The sequence below is a fragment of the Chrysoperla carnea genome, chromosome 2 (genome assembly GCF_905475395.1).
Source record: "Chrysoperla carnea chromosome 2, inChrCarn1.1, whole genome shotgun sequence".
Lineage (NCBI taxonomy): Eukaryota > Metazoa > Arthropoda > Insecta > Neuroptera > Chrysopidae > Chrysoperla > Chrysoperla carnea.
In genome coordinates this window covers 10,134,456-10,152,981 of record NC_058338.1, presented here as the reverse complement: position 1 = coordinate 10,152,981, position 18,526 = coordinate 10,134,456, and the positions used below count along the sequence as shown (strand labels likewise).

At 27.6% G+C, this 18,526-nt stretch overlaps 1 protein-coding gene across 2 annotated transcripts in view; it reads right to left on the bottom strand.

The window, feature by feature from the left end:
• The window catches only part of LOC123291956 (box A-binding factor-like), a 99,015-nt gene extending 91,169 nt beyond the window's left edge, over positions 1-7,846 (bottom strand). For both annotated transcript variants that reach the window (XM_044872434.1, XM_044872435.1), the window contains exon 1: positions 7,727-7,846. In XM_044872434.1, coding sequence (XP_044728369.1) covers positions 7,727-7,769 — 43 coding nt within the window. In that variant the 5' untranslated portion in view covers positions 7,770-7,846. The remainder of the gene's footprint in view (positions 1-7,726) is intronic.
• Between the last annotated feature and the right edge of the window lie 10,680 nt (positions 7,847-18,526).

Here is an 18,526-nt window from a genome sequence, read left to right as displayed (position 1 = left end):
TCTTCTTAAATGCTGGACCGATTTTGATTACATTTTGTGTTCGATCCAATACAAAATATTTTTGAGAGTTCCGCATCATAAAATTAAAACCATTAAATAAATGGTGGAAACGCAGATAAATGATGCATTATATCACATTCTACTATGTACTATCTATTTATTTGCGCTCCCACCATATTTATCTAGAAATGTGTACAAGTATTAGGATAGTATTGAGATATTATTTATTATTATTATTCAGGTATTATGAATAGGTATTAGGGCTATATACGAGCGTAGCGCTAAGAGGAAGGTTTCTATGTATAAATACATGCATAATATAGTAAGAGAAACACTGATAGTTTAGAGATTATACGAAATTGAGATCAAAAGGAGAGTAAGTGACGGCATTTGAAATGAAGGTAATAACACAATAATCTGTTTTTAAAATTGAAGTTGTCCAGGAAAGCGGGTAGTTCACAGCTAGTTTTAGCATAAGATTTCGTGCAGGCTAAGCTTCTTTTATTATACCACGTATATATGAAATATACATAGCATATTAAGTTTAGTCCCAAGTTTGTAACGCTTAAAAATAATGATGCTAGGAAAAAAATTTTGTCATAGGTGTTCATAAAATCACCTAATTAGTCCATTTCCGGTTGTCCGTCCGTCCGTCTGTGGACACGATAACTCAAAAACGAAAAAAGGTATCGAGCTGAAATTTTTACAGCGTACTCAGGACGTAAAAAGTGAGGTCAAGTTCGTAAATGAGCATCATGATCAATTGGGTCTTGGGTCCGTAGGACCCATCTTGTAAACCGTTAGAGATAGAACAAAAGTTTAAATGTAAAAAATGTTCCTTATCAAAAATTAAACAACTTTTGTTTGAAACATTTTTTCGTAAACATCACTGTTTACCCGTGAGGGCGCCAATTAGGCGGAAATTTTATAATATGTACTATACTTGATTATCAGTTATGTATGTGTCACATATTTGTATGTGTTATGTGATAAAGAAATCAACACTCACTATGCATGGTATTTCAACAATTAACTCAGCCAATTGTTTGCTTTCACTTGTCTTTTATATGTCTTTGAACCCGATAACCTAAAAGTATATTCAAAAGAAAAACAAAAAAAAACGATACCATACGAGCACAATATTTGGTGGCATTAAGCCGGAAAGATTTTTAATACGAGTATGCCATCTGGACTTGCTCTAATTCGGCCGTATTCGAATAATATTTACATAACTCCTAACAATATGGTATTGTATTTAGTAAAAATAAAAAATTATTATTTTATCTACGATATGCATCAAGAAATAAATATTGAGGCTAATGAATAAAAGCCTGAATGCATCATAAAAATTTTTCAAAATAACTTCAACTTAAGCATGTTACAAGTACTATACGTTGTGTTTTATTGTTCTCTATTGGTTAATTTATTCTTTCTCCATCTTCAAGTATGCTAAAATTTATGAAATAATTGATAAATGTTTTTCGATTTGAATAACTTGCCTCTTACATTGCTTATACTTAGTTATATGAAACGAAGTTGCCACGAAAATCATTAAAATATGCATATAATTGTTTGTACAATAAACTTATAACGTAGGCGATATTTTTATGTTAAATCAAGATGGGAGCGAGATCTATTGTTCTGTTTTCAAAAACTGTATTTTATTTTGTTATAATTTATAATTATGATACATAAATTTTATTACGTTTTAAAAAATATTAAGAGAAATAATATCCTTTAAAACACTATAATAAAAGACTTTTTTTTTAAATAAAAAAATTATTATAAATTTTATTTAATTTAAAAATTGAAAATTTATATGAATTTTTACTTTCGACCTTCTAAAACCTGGTTCAACAGTCACTTTATATACGCCTAAGAAATCATCCACAAGAAAATTTTGAACAAAAGATTTTTTTCAAAACAAATCTATATATCTATATAAATATTATCAAAGATAATAAAATAAATAAGATCAAGGATATTTCGAAATACTTATCGATTTTTGCCCCAATTTTCTCGATCAATTTTTGTATTATATAAATAAGTATTTCGACTATAAATTAGTCATCATCAGGATGAATTAGCTAATCGTAATTATCTTATTGTGTATGTTACTCGTTCCTAATTTGGTTGCGGGTTGTATAATCAAATCTATATCTGAGAAAAAAATAGATATTCCATTTAAAAAAATTGAATTTTGATTGAAATTTCCCCTTCCGATACGAGCAGAGGCTAGATATTTATGCGCAATCGATAGAGTATACGAAATTCCATATAAGGTGAACCCGGTTTGTGAAAAAAAAGGTCTTTAAAAACCTTTTTAAGCGGTGGAACGTTTTAAATTACCCTGTCTGTAAAATTTATTAATATTAGATATTAAAAAAAGTATTTTTTTTTTGTTTCAGATATTCTATCGAGTCAAGTCCTACACCAGCATCAAGAATGAAGATTTGACATAAATGACATTAAAAATATTATAATTATTAAATACATATATGAACCGATTATTTGACCCCAAACTGTATTATAACTGTCAACTTGTAACAAAATAACAAAAATATTATACAAATTATCATATTTACAATAATTTATGTACACTACAATTCAAAAATAATGTTCTAATACTGTACACATACACACCATTATTTGAGTGAGTTAAGTTTATAATATGGTGAAGTTGATAGTTGGTGACGATTTTTGTTTTCTCTATGCTCGACTGGTAAATTCGGTGTTTTCGAAATATGTGGCTGCTTAAAGTAGTTAAATTGAAAATTTTTTTGTCTATTGTCCTAAGCGGGTGTTATCGAGTACCAAATAAACCAATAGCTGTCTTTTCTTTAGTATTAGTTTTAACAAGTTTTTTTTTTTTTGTACAAGATTTAGAAAGTCAGAAAAATAATTTTCAATGAAACTCCTTCCAGTAGCCCAAATAAGAAGATGTCGAAAAAGTTGATTTTCCCCGGCCTAATGTCGAGAAAACAAAAGTCTTTGTTGTCCTATGACCGACTATCAACGTATCAATCATCAAAAAGCTCTAGTAATTTTATATACAGTGTGTCGCATTTAAGATAAAGACGACCATCATATTTTTTGTTTTTTTATAGGAATCTGAATTTAAATTAATAAATTGCTGATTTTTCTTAGAAAAATTCTGTTGCAACTGGAGCTAAGCCTAATCGAATTTTATCGAATATAACTGTACCTATTTGTACACAAATTTAATATAATATTTTAAATATTAATAAAAATGAGTAAAAAAATTATTTTATTTTATGATTTACCAGTATTATGGCTGACTGGTTAACAAGCTAACTGGTTGACTGGCTAGTATGGCTGCTATAATTGAATGTTTTGTAAATGCAAACATCTCTATATTCATGTTAATATTTATAAAAATAGGATGTATTTTTCAAAACTGATAAGAAAATCATATAATTTTTTTAAAATAAATACATTACATACAAATAATACTAAAACCAGTTGAGTGGATATGGCTTTTAGCGGACCACACCAATAGCTTCCGCATAAATCTTCTTAATGGCTGTTCATCAATAAGCGATTTTTAGTGTCATTCTTATTATTTATTACACTCCTATGCCAAACTTTTAGCCGTAAGTTGATTAGTGGGTCTAGACAAAGCTTTTGTCAGTTTGGGTGTCAGCCCCATACTGACTCATGATATCTCCAATACTTCTGGCGAATTGTACTATTTAACACTGTAATGTTACTTGAGTTGAGACTAATAAAATGACGAGCAGTGTGACAACAAACATAGAGTTTAAACCTATACTGAATAGAATCGTAGTTCAATAATGCGTATTGAAAAACGCGCCAAAAATAATAGCTAGAAAAACAAGTAGCACTGTCGAGTTGAACTTGCTATTTACTAATTTAAATGGCGCCAAAGTAAATAACACCACAGTTTTGGATTCTACGGCAATATTATACAGAGTAGAGTATTATCAGATACTTTTTGAGTATCTGTCCCTTTATCATACTAGCACTGTAATAAACGTCATGCATTTCTTACCGTAAATCTATGAAAATTGAAAAAAAATTTTGTTTCAGACTTTTTTCGGGATGATTTATTTATCGGGGTGAAAACAATGAGTTCTTATCATGACATATTAGTAATTACATGTATATAGAACAAACATTATAGTTGAGTTGTCAACATTTCAAATAGCAACAACAGAAACTCTAACAAGCAAAAAGTAATATTCTAATCTAAAACAACCCTCAACAAATTATATTATTTGATTTTGATAAGAAATTATTTGTAAGTTATTTTTAAAGAATAAATCAAATTTTATAATTCTTAAATGATCTTTTTTTTTTTGTTATCTGACCAATTTCTTTTCCAATTTCGATGTTTGTAAATGATAATAATTTAAGTTTTTTTTTTTTTTCAGTAATTATTAAGCTACTGATTTTTAAGATGACAAGCAAAATTGTTAGATAAAAATTAGTTTATGAGATTTTTTTTATGAATAAAAAAATAATACTTTATTTATTATCAGTCAATAAATTAATGTAAAATATGAAGAAATAAGTAGCTAGTATTTTTTTATTTTTAGATAAGATGTTTAACGTAGGTATATATTTTTTTGTCATTCTAAGTCAGTATTTTCGAGTAGTGCCTAAAATAATTTGGGTAAATTTCCTTGAAAAACTATATTGAACTTTGGCCGTGCAAACGAAATTAGGACAATGTGGTGAGATCTTAAGCATGATTTTGAAAATTTTATGTAGAATTTAACCCATTTTTGCATACAAAGAGGCATGCGTGTTTCCAAGTCTGTGTTTCTTTTTCTAGCCAATATCTTACTTTTGCATTTTATAAGCGTTGGTAATAAAAATATTAAAACTTATTTTAAAACTACAATAGAGTCTCAGTTATCAGAAGACTCAGCAGTCTTACTCCAACACGTACCCAGTAATCCGCACATTATCATCCGTTTTGTCGGAGTTAGATAGAACTTTAAACTTAAAGAACTTTTTCTATGATATATCATGAAAATTTTTTATTTGAAAGTAAATTGTAAAAAAAACTCACAGGTTCAACGCATTGGATTTGTTTGTGGTTTTGCGGTTAAATTTCAAAAATAGAATTTAAATATTCAACAAATTGAGACAAAGAAAAACTTCCTAACATTCATCTACTGATTATTTAAACTGAAACTGATGAACCTTGAAAAAAACCTGGTAGTTTTTTATTTCGTAAATTATTTCCAAATCAAGTTTGAATTTAAAAAATAATTTCAAAATTTATTGCAATAAGCCAAATATATGCTTTGTAGTCAAGTAATGAGTTAATTTTGGCTTCACAAATTAATTCAGGTACAATATAGATATCGCTCTTCAATCATCAATACTATAACCGTCTCTGTTCATCAAATAATATATCTTCGATGAATTCATAATTAATTTAAAATTTTGTTTTTATATCATCGACAACCTTATATTTTTATGGTATTTTATAAACTACAAGATTATCTAAATATTTTAGATAGTTTTTTATCACACTCTCTAGATTTTTTGATATAGAAATATCCAATTGAAAAGGATAACCAATATGATTAATCATTTTTTCAACCAACTTTGAACGATAAAATAATAATAAAAAGCCCGATGACCTAGGAATTTTTTGTGATTTTTAATCAAAAAATGTATTTATAAAGTTTTATTGAAATCCCTAGTATTATCCAATCCTTGCAAATCTCTTCAACTACATAAATGCAAACTCATAATCAGTTTTCAGTTCAGTTTTTCTGCATGTCCTTGGTATTTCGACAATTGACAATAATTTGGTATGTAAGTACCTACTTGAATTAAATTTTAATATAATTTCTTTTCTGATAACACAATAATAATTTCTTTATTATCTTTTGGTCAAATATTTTTAATAATAATAAAAATCACAAGTGCAATGAACTATTATCTGAAATAACACAGGTGTCTGATTATTTTATCAGCGAAATGTTACCTAACACTAGTAGTAAAACTATTTCACGTCAGTTCATTTGCTTGCCAGTGGCTGATGCTATCAATTTTTTTTTTCTTTTAATGAAGGATATCAAGATTCATCTGATATCACATGTTTTTTGTGATAACAGTAATCTTATCAAAAACAATAATAAGTAGTAAAAAAATATATAAATACTTTTAATTCATTTACTACAATACTAGACCGGCGGCTACTTACAGGATATGGATGTATGTTCAACCACGTATATTCACGATTTTTGCTATCCCTTTCCATAGTTTTTTTACGTTTTTGGACTAAAGAACTTCAGCTGACAATGCCAGTACAATAAATGAAGCTAAAACGATAAGTCTAGTACGATAAATGAAACTAATTTCAGAAAATTATCCTAAAAAAAGTCTATATGGCTTAAAGCAGGACTTTTTAATAATAACTTTCATAAAATAACTTTGAAAAGATTTTAAAAATGCCAAAATGCTAAAGTTATACGAAATTTAAAAAATCTGAATTCAAGATTCCTAAAAATGGCTAATAGTATAATGAAAAAATTGATTAAAATTAATTTAATTAAAAATAGCCATAAACACTTTTCGATAGTTATAAAGTTATAATAGGAGTAGATAAATCAATTAAATTTCATAAAAACTATGTCTCATCTGAGTGGGTGAAGACTCTTAGACCGTCTCTTAGACTATGAGATGTTTTGCATCTAGTTTTTTTTTTTAATTTAAGAGATTATTTTACTTGAAACCATTTATAAATTAAAATTAATTAAATTTATAAGAACCCAAAATCGCAATTTTCAATATCAAACATTTTTACAAAGATTCAAAATTTTATATTTAGGAATCAATCGACTTAACTTTTGATGTTTTATATAATAAATAATAAACGATTGAATATAATTAAACAAACCCAATTATAAGTTTTGAAACACCAAATTTCTTTAGCAAACCAATATATTTTAAAACACAAAAATTTTCTCAATAAAAATAATATTTTTTCTGATGAAAAAAACATATTTTTTTAAATTATTTTCACGCTTTTAAAAATATAATGGAAAAATCAAGCATAATCAACTTTTCAAAATAGAATGTACCTACTCTTAGTAACATAACTCTATATAGAGGCTCCATAAAGGAAATTTTTCATACACAAATTTTTCTTTTCAAAGTCCTTACAAATTTTTTAGAGGACACCAAACAAAAATTATTTATTTAAAGAAAAAATTATCAATTATTAAACATGACCTCAGAATTTGAACTTTTTGAATTTTTTTTTTTTTAAATCACTGTTGTTATACACACTTTAATTCAAAACAAAATGGCTGATGATGATCACAAAAAATAAAATAAAACATAATTAATATTTTTGAAGCTTTCACTGAAACTTAAATTATGAAATCACTACAAATAAGGTATAACATATAGCTCTCTCTGATGGGTAGATATTAAATCAATTGTTGTGAATTAGAAAAATTAAACTGGAGGATTGAGATATATTTAAAATAATTTTTATTAAATAAGTTAGGTCTGGACTTCTCTCTGCGTAGTCTGTACGATCGTAAGGTGTAGGTACAATTACTAATTTATCAGAAGCAAATAAACGCGCTACGGTTATCATAAAAAATATAAAGATAGATTAGATTATAACAAGAAATTTATTATCAAATATATAATAAGTTTAGTTTGAAAAAATTCAGAACAAAATGGTTGATTGTTATAGAAAAAAACTTACCAAATGCACTAGTTGTGCTTTGATAATCAACTTTATCGTCCATTATAATTATAGTTGCAGCTGGTTTAGCTGTATCAGTTAGTTATATGCTATATATGCTCACTTATACACTTATCGCAATACGCTATCACTGAATTTCTCTTATCACTAAAAATAATACAACAAACTCAACGTGTATATGAAATAATAAAAACTCACACTTCACAAACTGAACTTTTATTAAAAATAGTGTTTGTTTGAGAGTCGTATTTGTGGTGTGCGTAAATGTAACAACACTCTCTACAACTTGGAGCTCAACTTAACTTTAAGACGTATATACATAATAAGCTTAAGCATAATAATATTACTTATATTAGCTTTTAACTACAGAAGTTATAACTCTAAGCTATTATATTGTTGTTAAGAAGAAAACATGATTTATATTTTAAAAAAAATAGTTTTATTTGAGTATAAAATGAAAAATATAGGAAACTTTGTGATGTGTTTTTAAAAATTAAAATTGATGATCAATGTTGAGCAAACAGTTTGCCGTTTGTTCTGGTTTTAGTAATACCAAGTTTGCCGGTTTAAATGTCATATTAAGTATTTGATTCGTCCATTGCATTTGGAAGTAGGAGGGACTAACTAACAACATATTGCTCAGAGAGTTTAATAAATAGACTTAACTTACTGCATTGCAATGTATTATACATATACATATATACGTTCAATAATCCATTTTTCATGAATATTATAAACTTACTAAAGGTCCGATTCATATGCAATATACATCATTTACCATATTTAACACGCTTTTTTATTAGCTGCATATGTCTGTTAGTATGTTAGTATGAAACAGAAACTTGGAACATGTCGACCCCCTTCAAAACGTCGAATCAACTCGAAATTTGGCATACTTATCAAAGACCGATGACAATACAATCAATTAATAAGTTTATTTGATTATCCTGATCAGGATTTTTGCAGGAATAACGATTTCCATATCTTAAAATATATACATTTATTTGCGCTACCACCATATTTATACTGAATTTTCGATAAATAAATATGATAGTCTAAATAAATAATAGTTTTAAAAAACTAAACAACACGCTTTTGTAAAAAGCGTGGGGTGCTTTATAAGATATTTTATAATGAGTTTACTTTTGCCAATATATCTGTCTATAAAATATCTACAATAATTGAAATTTAGCACGCATGATTTTTTTAAAGTTATTTTCTACGTTTTAGTTCAACTACTTACAAAATTTATTGTAAAACAATCTCAAAGGAAATACTAAAATCAAATATATTTTTGATCGTACTTAAAATCAAATGTTCTGTAAAAATCCATATCGGATGAATCTTAGCAGATATGATCCATATCTGATGAATCTTAGCAGAGATACATCAGTTGGCATTACGAAAAAGTTTGAAAAATCAGAAAATGTAACCACTCCAAATATTTCTAATATATTATATTATGTCGAGTTTCAAAAATAACGGGGCAATCTAAGAACTTTGCAAAGAAATATTTCTTGGAAAATGTTTCAAAAAAAAGTTTCAAGGGCTTAAAAATTCGATTTCGTGAGAATATAATTGTCACCAGAGGCGTAGCTCGCCTTGGAGGGGCATTGTATCAAAATTAGTTATGGGGCCTAAATGATGGGTAAAGATTTCCCACAAAAGAAACCAAAATGCATTAAATTAAAATAAATATTTATTGATTATTACTTCCCCTAGAAATTAAATATACACTTTTCTAGCCTTTTTTCGGCAAAATTAATTTATTAAATCATCTATAGCTGTAAACTTCAGTTTTTAAAAAATTTCTGCCCCTATAGACAATTGTGACAAGTCTGATAGCATTTTTCCAATTTTTGCTTACATACGTTAAACGCCTCTGTAGCCCGGGGGCCCCGTATCATTGATACGGCTTATGCTGCGGTAGCTACGCCCCTGAGTGTGACCTTGAAATGACCATGAACGTTCAACTTAAAAATTTCAAATGGAATCCTTCATTTTTTATCGACCATTCGTACAAAAAAGCATATTTTATCCGAAACACGAACAGTAAATGGTCTATTATACATATTTTGTTAACTTTTCGTCACTTCCACCAAACTAAACATTGACAAAATTAAATAGGATTGTGTACAAATCGATACAGGATATATAATCCGATCTTTATTGATTACGGAAAGACATGAGAATGTAATATTTTTTTTGAGGGGATTTGTGGGGTAATATAATATGTGTATGTATAATTCTTTTGAGTCAAGAGGACAATATTTATTGTATGTTTTATACATGGTATGTATGTACAGGGGATTGAGAGGTGTTGAGGGGATCTATAATAGGCTTTGTATAACACCATCACTGATAAGAAATGACCGCCACGGATAAGAAATAAGTACAGTAGCTATATAATAATGTATGTATAAGTGTACATGTATTTATTTGTATATGTAATATATGTTTTGGAAAAGTGGGGAATGCTTTTTAAATTATACAGTTTTAAAATACCGTCATTATTTTTATTTTATTTGGAATTACTCTTAAAATATTCGTTTCATGTTTTTTCCTCGGAAGGATTTGAACTCGCAAAAGTTTTTTTCCACGAACCCAAATTTAGAAGGATAACATACTTGGTTTATCGAAATTGGACAAAATTTGGATGTGATAGAGCAAAATAAAATTTTTTGGATTCTGACATAATAAAGTAAAAAAATTCTATTTTTTGGATAACACAGGCAAATTTGATCCGATCTTAATGGAATTTTTTTTGAAACCCACTAATTTTGGGCTTAATTCCGGGACCAGGACTCCACATTCTTAAAACCTATTAGAGCTAGGTTAATTTTGATCACAAATTTGAAAAGTATGACCCAAAATTAGTAGAATTACATACTTGGTTTATCAAAATTGGATAAAATTTGAATGTGATAGAGCAAAATTAAATTTTTTAGATTCTGATGACGTCATAAAGTTAAAAAATTCGATTTTTTTGATACCACAGGCAAATTTGATCCGATCTCAATGGAATTTTTTTTGAAACCCACTAATTTTGGGTCATTACTTTCTGCTGTAATGTCTATTTTTCGCTAGCTATCACTTATGTGCTTAATTCCGGGACCAGGACTCCACATTCTTAAAACCTATTAGAGCTAGGTTAATTTTGATCCCAAATTTGAAAAGTATGACCCAAAATTAGTAGAATTACATACTTGGTTTATCAAAATTGGACAAAATTTGGATGTGATAGAGCAAAATTAAATTTTTTGGATTCTGATGACGTCATAAAGTTAAAAAATTCGATTTTTTTGATACCACAGGCAAATTTGGTCCGATTTTATTGAAATTTTTTTTTTATCCCACTAGTTTTGGGTCATTCTTTTCAACTGCGATGTCAGTTTTTCGGTAGCTATCACTTATATGCATAAACATTTAGAAAAAAAACACTTATAGAAGAAATAACACAAAAATACCATTCATTTCATCACCTTAAATATATTTTATGGAAAAACAAGTACCTCGTGCTTGTCATAATTTTCTTTACAGGGAAATATTTGTCATGCTTTTAACTAATGAATATTAGTTTTCCAAATTAATCTTAAGAAAGTTAGCCTTGTTACATAATAAAGCTTACCTTCTAAAGCAACTCTTCAATATAGGATATATATGTTAAAAACTTCAATTTTTAACAGTCAAATCTAACAATTTAAAGGTGATCAACACGATTTAAAGGTGATCCTAAGAAAACGTTAACGCCCTTAATAGAAAAGGTATAAACATATACTTAGAAATTAGACTATACCTACTGTGCTAACTGAACTGTAACTGTGAGTTTAACATTATAGTAAATAAAACAAACATATGTGAATGATAATTTTGATAAGCGTTTCATTTATTTAAGTCACCTTATCAATAATATAATTAAATGATTTACACATAAAGTTAATAAAACTATTATTATCTTTCAAAGTCAATGACTAAATCATAAAATTTAATCAAATACACCACATTATTACGTACTTATTACGTATAAGTGTATGATAAATGTCATATAACACGGTGTTACAAGTGATACGAGAAATGGTGTAGGTCTGGTCGAAAACAACAGGAAATTTCTTACAAGTGGAGTTATTGCCCAATAACTGTTTTTTGCCAACATTTTTTTGCGTAATGGAATCTAGATAATTCACGCAATGGTATCTAGAATCGGGAGTACTTATGAGTGATCCAGCCTACATAATTAGGTCTTTGGTAGACCTAATAGAGAGGGTTTTATATATTGAAATTCTCAAAATTTACATAGTGGGTTCTAAAGTGGATAATTTTATGATCAGATTCGAATTCAGCAACCCTAAAAGGCCCCAGATTGACATTTTTATCTTCATTTATTATTTTTAATACGTTTCGGGAATTCTGGGGTATTAAAGTCGAATTTTCGAAAAAGGCAGAGAAGAGTCAAACACTAATTAAAAGACCTATTTCTAGTCGTAATTACGAACAAAATGAGATGTTAAACATTAAAATCGGTACATTATCAAAAAAATTTGTTAATCGACCCTGATTTTTTGTTGTGTAACAAAAGCTAACAATTTATTTCTCTAGTTATAACATAGTATTTGACGCCCCCTAAATTGAAATATTATATTTTAACGCCTATTATAAACAACATTAATTTAAATGTTTTATAAAAACTTTAAATTCATCGGATTAATGCTATCACCATAAACATATGAAAGCACTTCTACACAGTGCAAAAAATATCAAAAAGTTGCTCTCTAAATGCTCTTCCAGATTCCACATTTGCTCCAATTATTCAATCAAATATTAGAGAGTATAGGGTAGAGAAGAAGCTGGAATATAATTTTAAGTGACATCTGGAGTCTGTGGCGATCAACTGTTAAGTTTGTCGGGCTTTGCGGGTATGACTATTAGTTTGAATACTTTTCGGGGGCGCCTATTATCTATTAAGTTTAAAAGCCCTACTCGGTAGAGGCACTGAAACTCGTATACTTCGATTTTACATAAGGTCATATGGGCTGCCTCCTCTATCATATCCTCTTTGATTTTAACTAGTTACCGACAAAAATTTCTGGTAACTTCTTTAATTCACTCATAGATGGCGAGACTAGAGTTAGCGATTTACTCATGAATATTATACATAGAAAACGTGAGGGATATGAGCTCCGTATACTTAGCAGATAAAATTGTTATTTTTCACTCAAACTATTTCCATTCATTTGGGAATCGTTTGGGAGGATTTGGGAATATAATTTTAGAATTTGGGAATTATTAGTTTTCCTGTAATTAATGATTCTTTTTTCAGCGTATAGTTAGCAGGTAGGAAATTAAATCCACTTAATTTTTATGTTAATCGAAAGGAAATCATTTGGGAATTACGATAAACACGGTTTCAGAGTTTGGGAATGTATAATTAATTAATTACACCTATTTTTTAGTTGATGGATAGGTTATGTTAATTAACCGTACACCTGAACCATTAATTGTTATATAGCAGTATGGCGCCAATATTCAAATATTACTGAATAATTTATTTTATAATTTATGTAAATGTTAAGTTTTATTTTGCCTTAAAACTGTTCTTATTCAATTGGAAATCGTTTGGGAAGATTTAGGAATATATTTTTATTATTTAGGACTGATTAGTTTTCATTTAATTAATTAGTTCTTCAAAGCGTATACTTAGAAGGTAAAAAATTAAATTTTCACCATTTTTACGTTATTTGATAATAATTTACATGGAGACTAATCTAATTAATTTGGGAATCACATTAAACACGGTTTCATCATTTGGGACACTAAAATTATTTAATTAATTACATTTATTTTTAGTAAATTTTTTGTGGTTATATTAATGGCGGCAATATTCAAATGTTACATCATTGACAATAATGTTGTAACTAATGGTTCAGATAATTTATCACAAATTTATTAATTATTTTATAAGATACAATTTATTTCAAATTATTTTTATTTTGTTTCATTTATGAATCTATTTCAGAATTTTTTGTGAAGGCGATATAATTTCGCCTGTGTGTGAAATTTTTCATTTTTTCTAAATCAATATAAATAAATAAAAATCGTTATAAATTTTAAATTTTGTTTTTATTTTTTAAATTTTCTATCCTATTTTTTATTTCAGAACAAAATTATCAATTAATAAATAATTTAGTAAAGGTAAGTATTAAGATAATTATATGATTATACAAAAGCCAGCTAGCTGTGTGGGTATAGCACTTGTCTGTGAAACCAGGGTACCATGGTAAGTATCCTGGTGTAGACAATAATTTTACTTTTAAATAATTGAATTTTTCCTGTTGTTTAAATTTTCCACTCTTTTTATAATTAAACCCGCCCTCTTGTCATAAATCATGTCAATTATACATATGTCATAAATCACTATTCTTTCAGAGGGTAGGAACTTAAATAATCATATATATTCTTTAAAATCATAAATCATTTTTGAATAGGAAAACATGTAATAAGGTTTATCTCACTCATATTCTCCTATTACAATATATTAAAATTGTAGTACTAAAATTAAAAAATAGCTTGGTTACGCTAAAATTTATACTTTTTAATAGGATAACTTCAATTTTTTTCTCATTTCTACTAGGAGAACATCATGAACGGACGGAATAAGTAGTACCTGATAGCAAGGTAATTGTTGTCACCTCGTAAGTCAGAAAGTTAGTGGTCTACATACCCGTGTTTGGTGAGTGTGACCTTTAGTGGGCAGACCAATAACTTTCTGCCAAAATAAAATTTTAGACTTTCGGGGTGAAAACACTTACTAACCTTTCTCCTTATCAGGAACTACAAATTCCCACTTATGTTCTCCTAGTATAAATGTTGAAAAAATTGAAGATTTTGTAATATTAGAACATGTTATTTCACAAAAACAAAAAAATTAATTATGTTAGTAAAATTGATTTCTCCGACATTATAATTAAAAATTAATCGGGACAATGCTAAATTCGAACCGATGGACTCTGTATCCCAATGCGAGTGATCTAACCACTAGTCCAACTTTGACATGTTAAATATATAAATAATGTAATATACTTACCTTTTACTCACCTATTTTAAGTAAACTTGTTTTCTTAAACTTAGTTTTTATTTTCTTTTACTAACCTTTTTTATTAAACTTATCCATTCCGTATTTCTTTTTACTTATCTTTTTCCAATAAACTTACCTATAAATGAATACTTGTAGTAACATTTTGTTAAATCTTAGGTTCTGTTTGATATTTTGAAATCGATGTAAAGGATAAAAAGGTAGGTATAATATTGAATAATATTATAGAAAAATTGATAAAAACGATATTTTATTTGATATATATGTACAAATTTCACCTGAAATAAATATGAATGAATAATAATGGTTATTTTATACAGTTTAAAATTAATTTTTGGGATAACGTTTTCATTTTTTCTAAATTAATATAAATAAATAAAAATCGTTATAAATTTTAAATTTTGTGTTTATTTTTTAAATTTTCTTTCCTATTTTTTTTTTCAGAACAAAATTATCAATTAATAAATAATTTAGTAAAAGTAAGTATTAAGATAATTATATGATTATCCACCATCCAAATTAATAATTACTTCAACAAGTTTGCCATAGATGGCACCACAGTCGAAACAAATAGTTAGTTCAACCAGTTTACAATAGAGGACACCACAGTCGAAATTAATAGTTAGTTCAACCAGTTTACAATAGATGGCAATGCCATCGAAATTAATAGTTAGTTCAACAAGTTTGTCATAGTCGAAATTAATAATTAGTTCAACAATTTTGTCATAGATGGCACCACCATCGAAATTAATCATTAGTTCAACAAGTTTAACAAAGGTGGCATTTGGATGTCTTTCTTTTGTTTTGTTTTTTGTGTTAGTCAAGGTTGCTTTTAACAACTAGCGACCGCAGATTATACATTATTATATTTTGTTTTTGTTATCCAATTTGCACTGCAATATATAATTAAAATTCATACTTATTCAAAATACATCTTAATGCCCTCTATGGTAAACTTGTTGAACTAACTATTAATTTCGACTGTGGTGTCATCTATGGGAAACTTGTTGAACTAACTATTTGTTTCGACGGTGGTGTCATCTATTTTAAACTGGTTGAACTAACTATTTATTTCGACTGTGGTGGCATCTATTGCCATCTATTTTAAACTGGTTGAACTAACTATTTATTTCGACTGTGGTGCCATCTTTGGTAAACTTGTTAAACTAACGTTAATTTCGATGGCATTGCCTTCTATTTTAAACTGGTTGAACTAACTATTTATTTCAACTTTGGTGCCATCTATGGCAAACTTCTTGAACTAACTTTTTAATTTTAATTTCGATGGTAGTGCCATCTATGGTAATTTTGGTGAACTTTTTCGATGGTGGTGCTACCTATGAATAACCTGTTGAACTAACGTTAATTTAAAATATTATAAATGAATATTAATTTATTCATTTATAATATTTGAAATTTAATTTATTATTAACAAAATAAATATATTCATTTTATTTGGTTTTCTTTTTTTTTTTCTTTTTTTTTTTTTTGCAATAAAACCAACCTGATAGGGTCATCTATGGGAAACTTGTTGAACTAACTATTTGTTTCGACGGTGGTGTCATCTATTTTAAACTGGTTGAACTAACTATTTATTTCGACTGTGGTGGCATCTATGGTAAACTTGTTGAACTAACGTTAATTTCGATGGCATTGCCATCTATTTTAAACTGGTTGAACTAACTATTTATTTCGACTGTGGTGCCATCTTTGGTAAACTTGTTAAACTAACGTTAATTTCGATGGCATTGCCTTCTATTTTAAACTGGTTGAACTAACTATTTATTTCAACTGTGGTGCCATCTATGGCAAACTTCTTGAACTAACTATTAATTTCGATGGTAGTGCCATCTATGGTAATTTTGGTGAACTTTTTCGATGGTGGTGCTACCTATGAATAACCTGTTGAACTAACGTTAATTTCAAATATTATAAATGAATATTAATTTATTCATTTATAATATTTGAAATTTAATTTATTATTAACAAAATAAATATATTCATTTTATTTGGTTTTCTTTTTTTTTTTTTTGCAATAAAACCAACCTGATAGGGAAATGATAAGTAAGTGTTTTCACCCTAAAAACGTAAATGTAAATCTTTTGCTGTAAATCTAAGTGTACTCACCTATCATGATGTTCTCCTAATACAAATATTAGAAAATTGAAATAATTTTGGCCAATAAACACAATAAAAAGAAAACTTTTAACAAAAAGAAAACCGACTTCAAAAGAAAAACTTTTCCAAAACAAATTAATATGCACTAAAAAGTAAAAAAATAACGATAATATAATGCAGTTAAAATCATTGTTATTTTTGGAGTCGGTGTCAGCCAGGGAAACAACTCTGACAGAACAGTGTGCTACATTAACTTGACTGACAGAGACTTCAAAAATAACAATAATTTAATTTTAATCAATTCTTTAACAGATCGGTGTAGTTACCTGTAACAACCTCCCCCTTTCTCCTAAAACTGCTTTCTTGTGAGAAACCACAAAATGTTTCAGAATACTTTAGGACACAGTCACTATCTGAGTTCACATAATAATGTACAAGAAGATTGGAGGAACATCATATAAAGGTTTTGAGCGGATCAATGATATTGACGAAGATCCAAAGTGAATATTCAAACAATTAGGTAACTTATATCATTTTCAAAAACTTAAACGTTCTACGTTATTTATACCATTCATGAACAACGCTTAAAAGATGTAACCTCATGATGGCACTTGATGTAGGGTTCCACCTAGTTAAAAAAAAAATAGAGTTATATTTATTTACTGTTCTAGTAATAAAGTTCAAAATATGTATTTTTGTGAAAAATAAAACAACATAAAAAATGGTTTTATTTGTATTTTATTTAGATTTTTTTTTATTTGTTTTGTTTTTGAATTATTTGTTTGAGAGATGTATATGAATAATGAAATAATTATGATATGTGTGTTAATAACACTGAAATAACTACTTCAAATGCATTTTATCTACATTAATAAGCAGCATTTTTTAAGACTTACAAAACGTACACGTATTAAGTGGTACGCGCGTACGCTACAATTCAATCAATATCTTTAATTAATACAATCAATTAATCAAAACAGTAACATAATCAATAAATCATTTTATTTTTCAATAATACCACACACTGGCACTGGCTATTGAAAAACTAACAAAGAAAAAAAAATGTTTTGCTGCTGTTTTTTTTTTTTTTTTTTATTATCTTTGCTCATTTGCAATACTGCGATCATTCAAAAACGAGTTGAGAGAGAGTAAAAGTAATTATACAAAAAGGTAATTGTATTTTTTAATTTGGTTTTTTTCGGATGTAGAAAAATAATAGATTGTAAATATTGTTTTTTTTATATAAATGACATTTATTTGTACATTAATAATCTATCATTTTTCTATGAAATTCATTTGTTTTTTAACCATTCAGAACGGTTGCGTAAAAAGATCCCTCACGCTTATTTTAAAACTTTTTTTTTTCAAAACGGAATGACCACTTGAAAATTTTTTCCCTTCGCAAAATTTCATGCTCCACCGGATAATTAGTCAAATTTTCTTTTAACTCAAAATATAAAGCAAAAAGAATTAATTATTAACAACTGTGAGAGTTTTTCTCATCACTTCAGTAAAATCGGTAAATAAAAACCGCAATTCGGATGGTTTCATTATACTTCAGCTATCTCCGTAGAAACACTAGAATATACTAT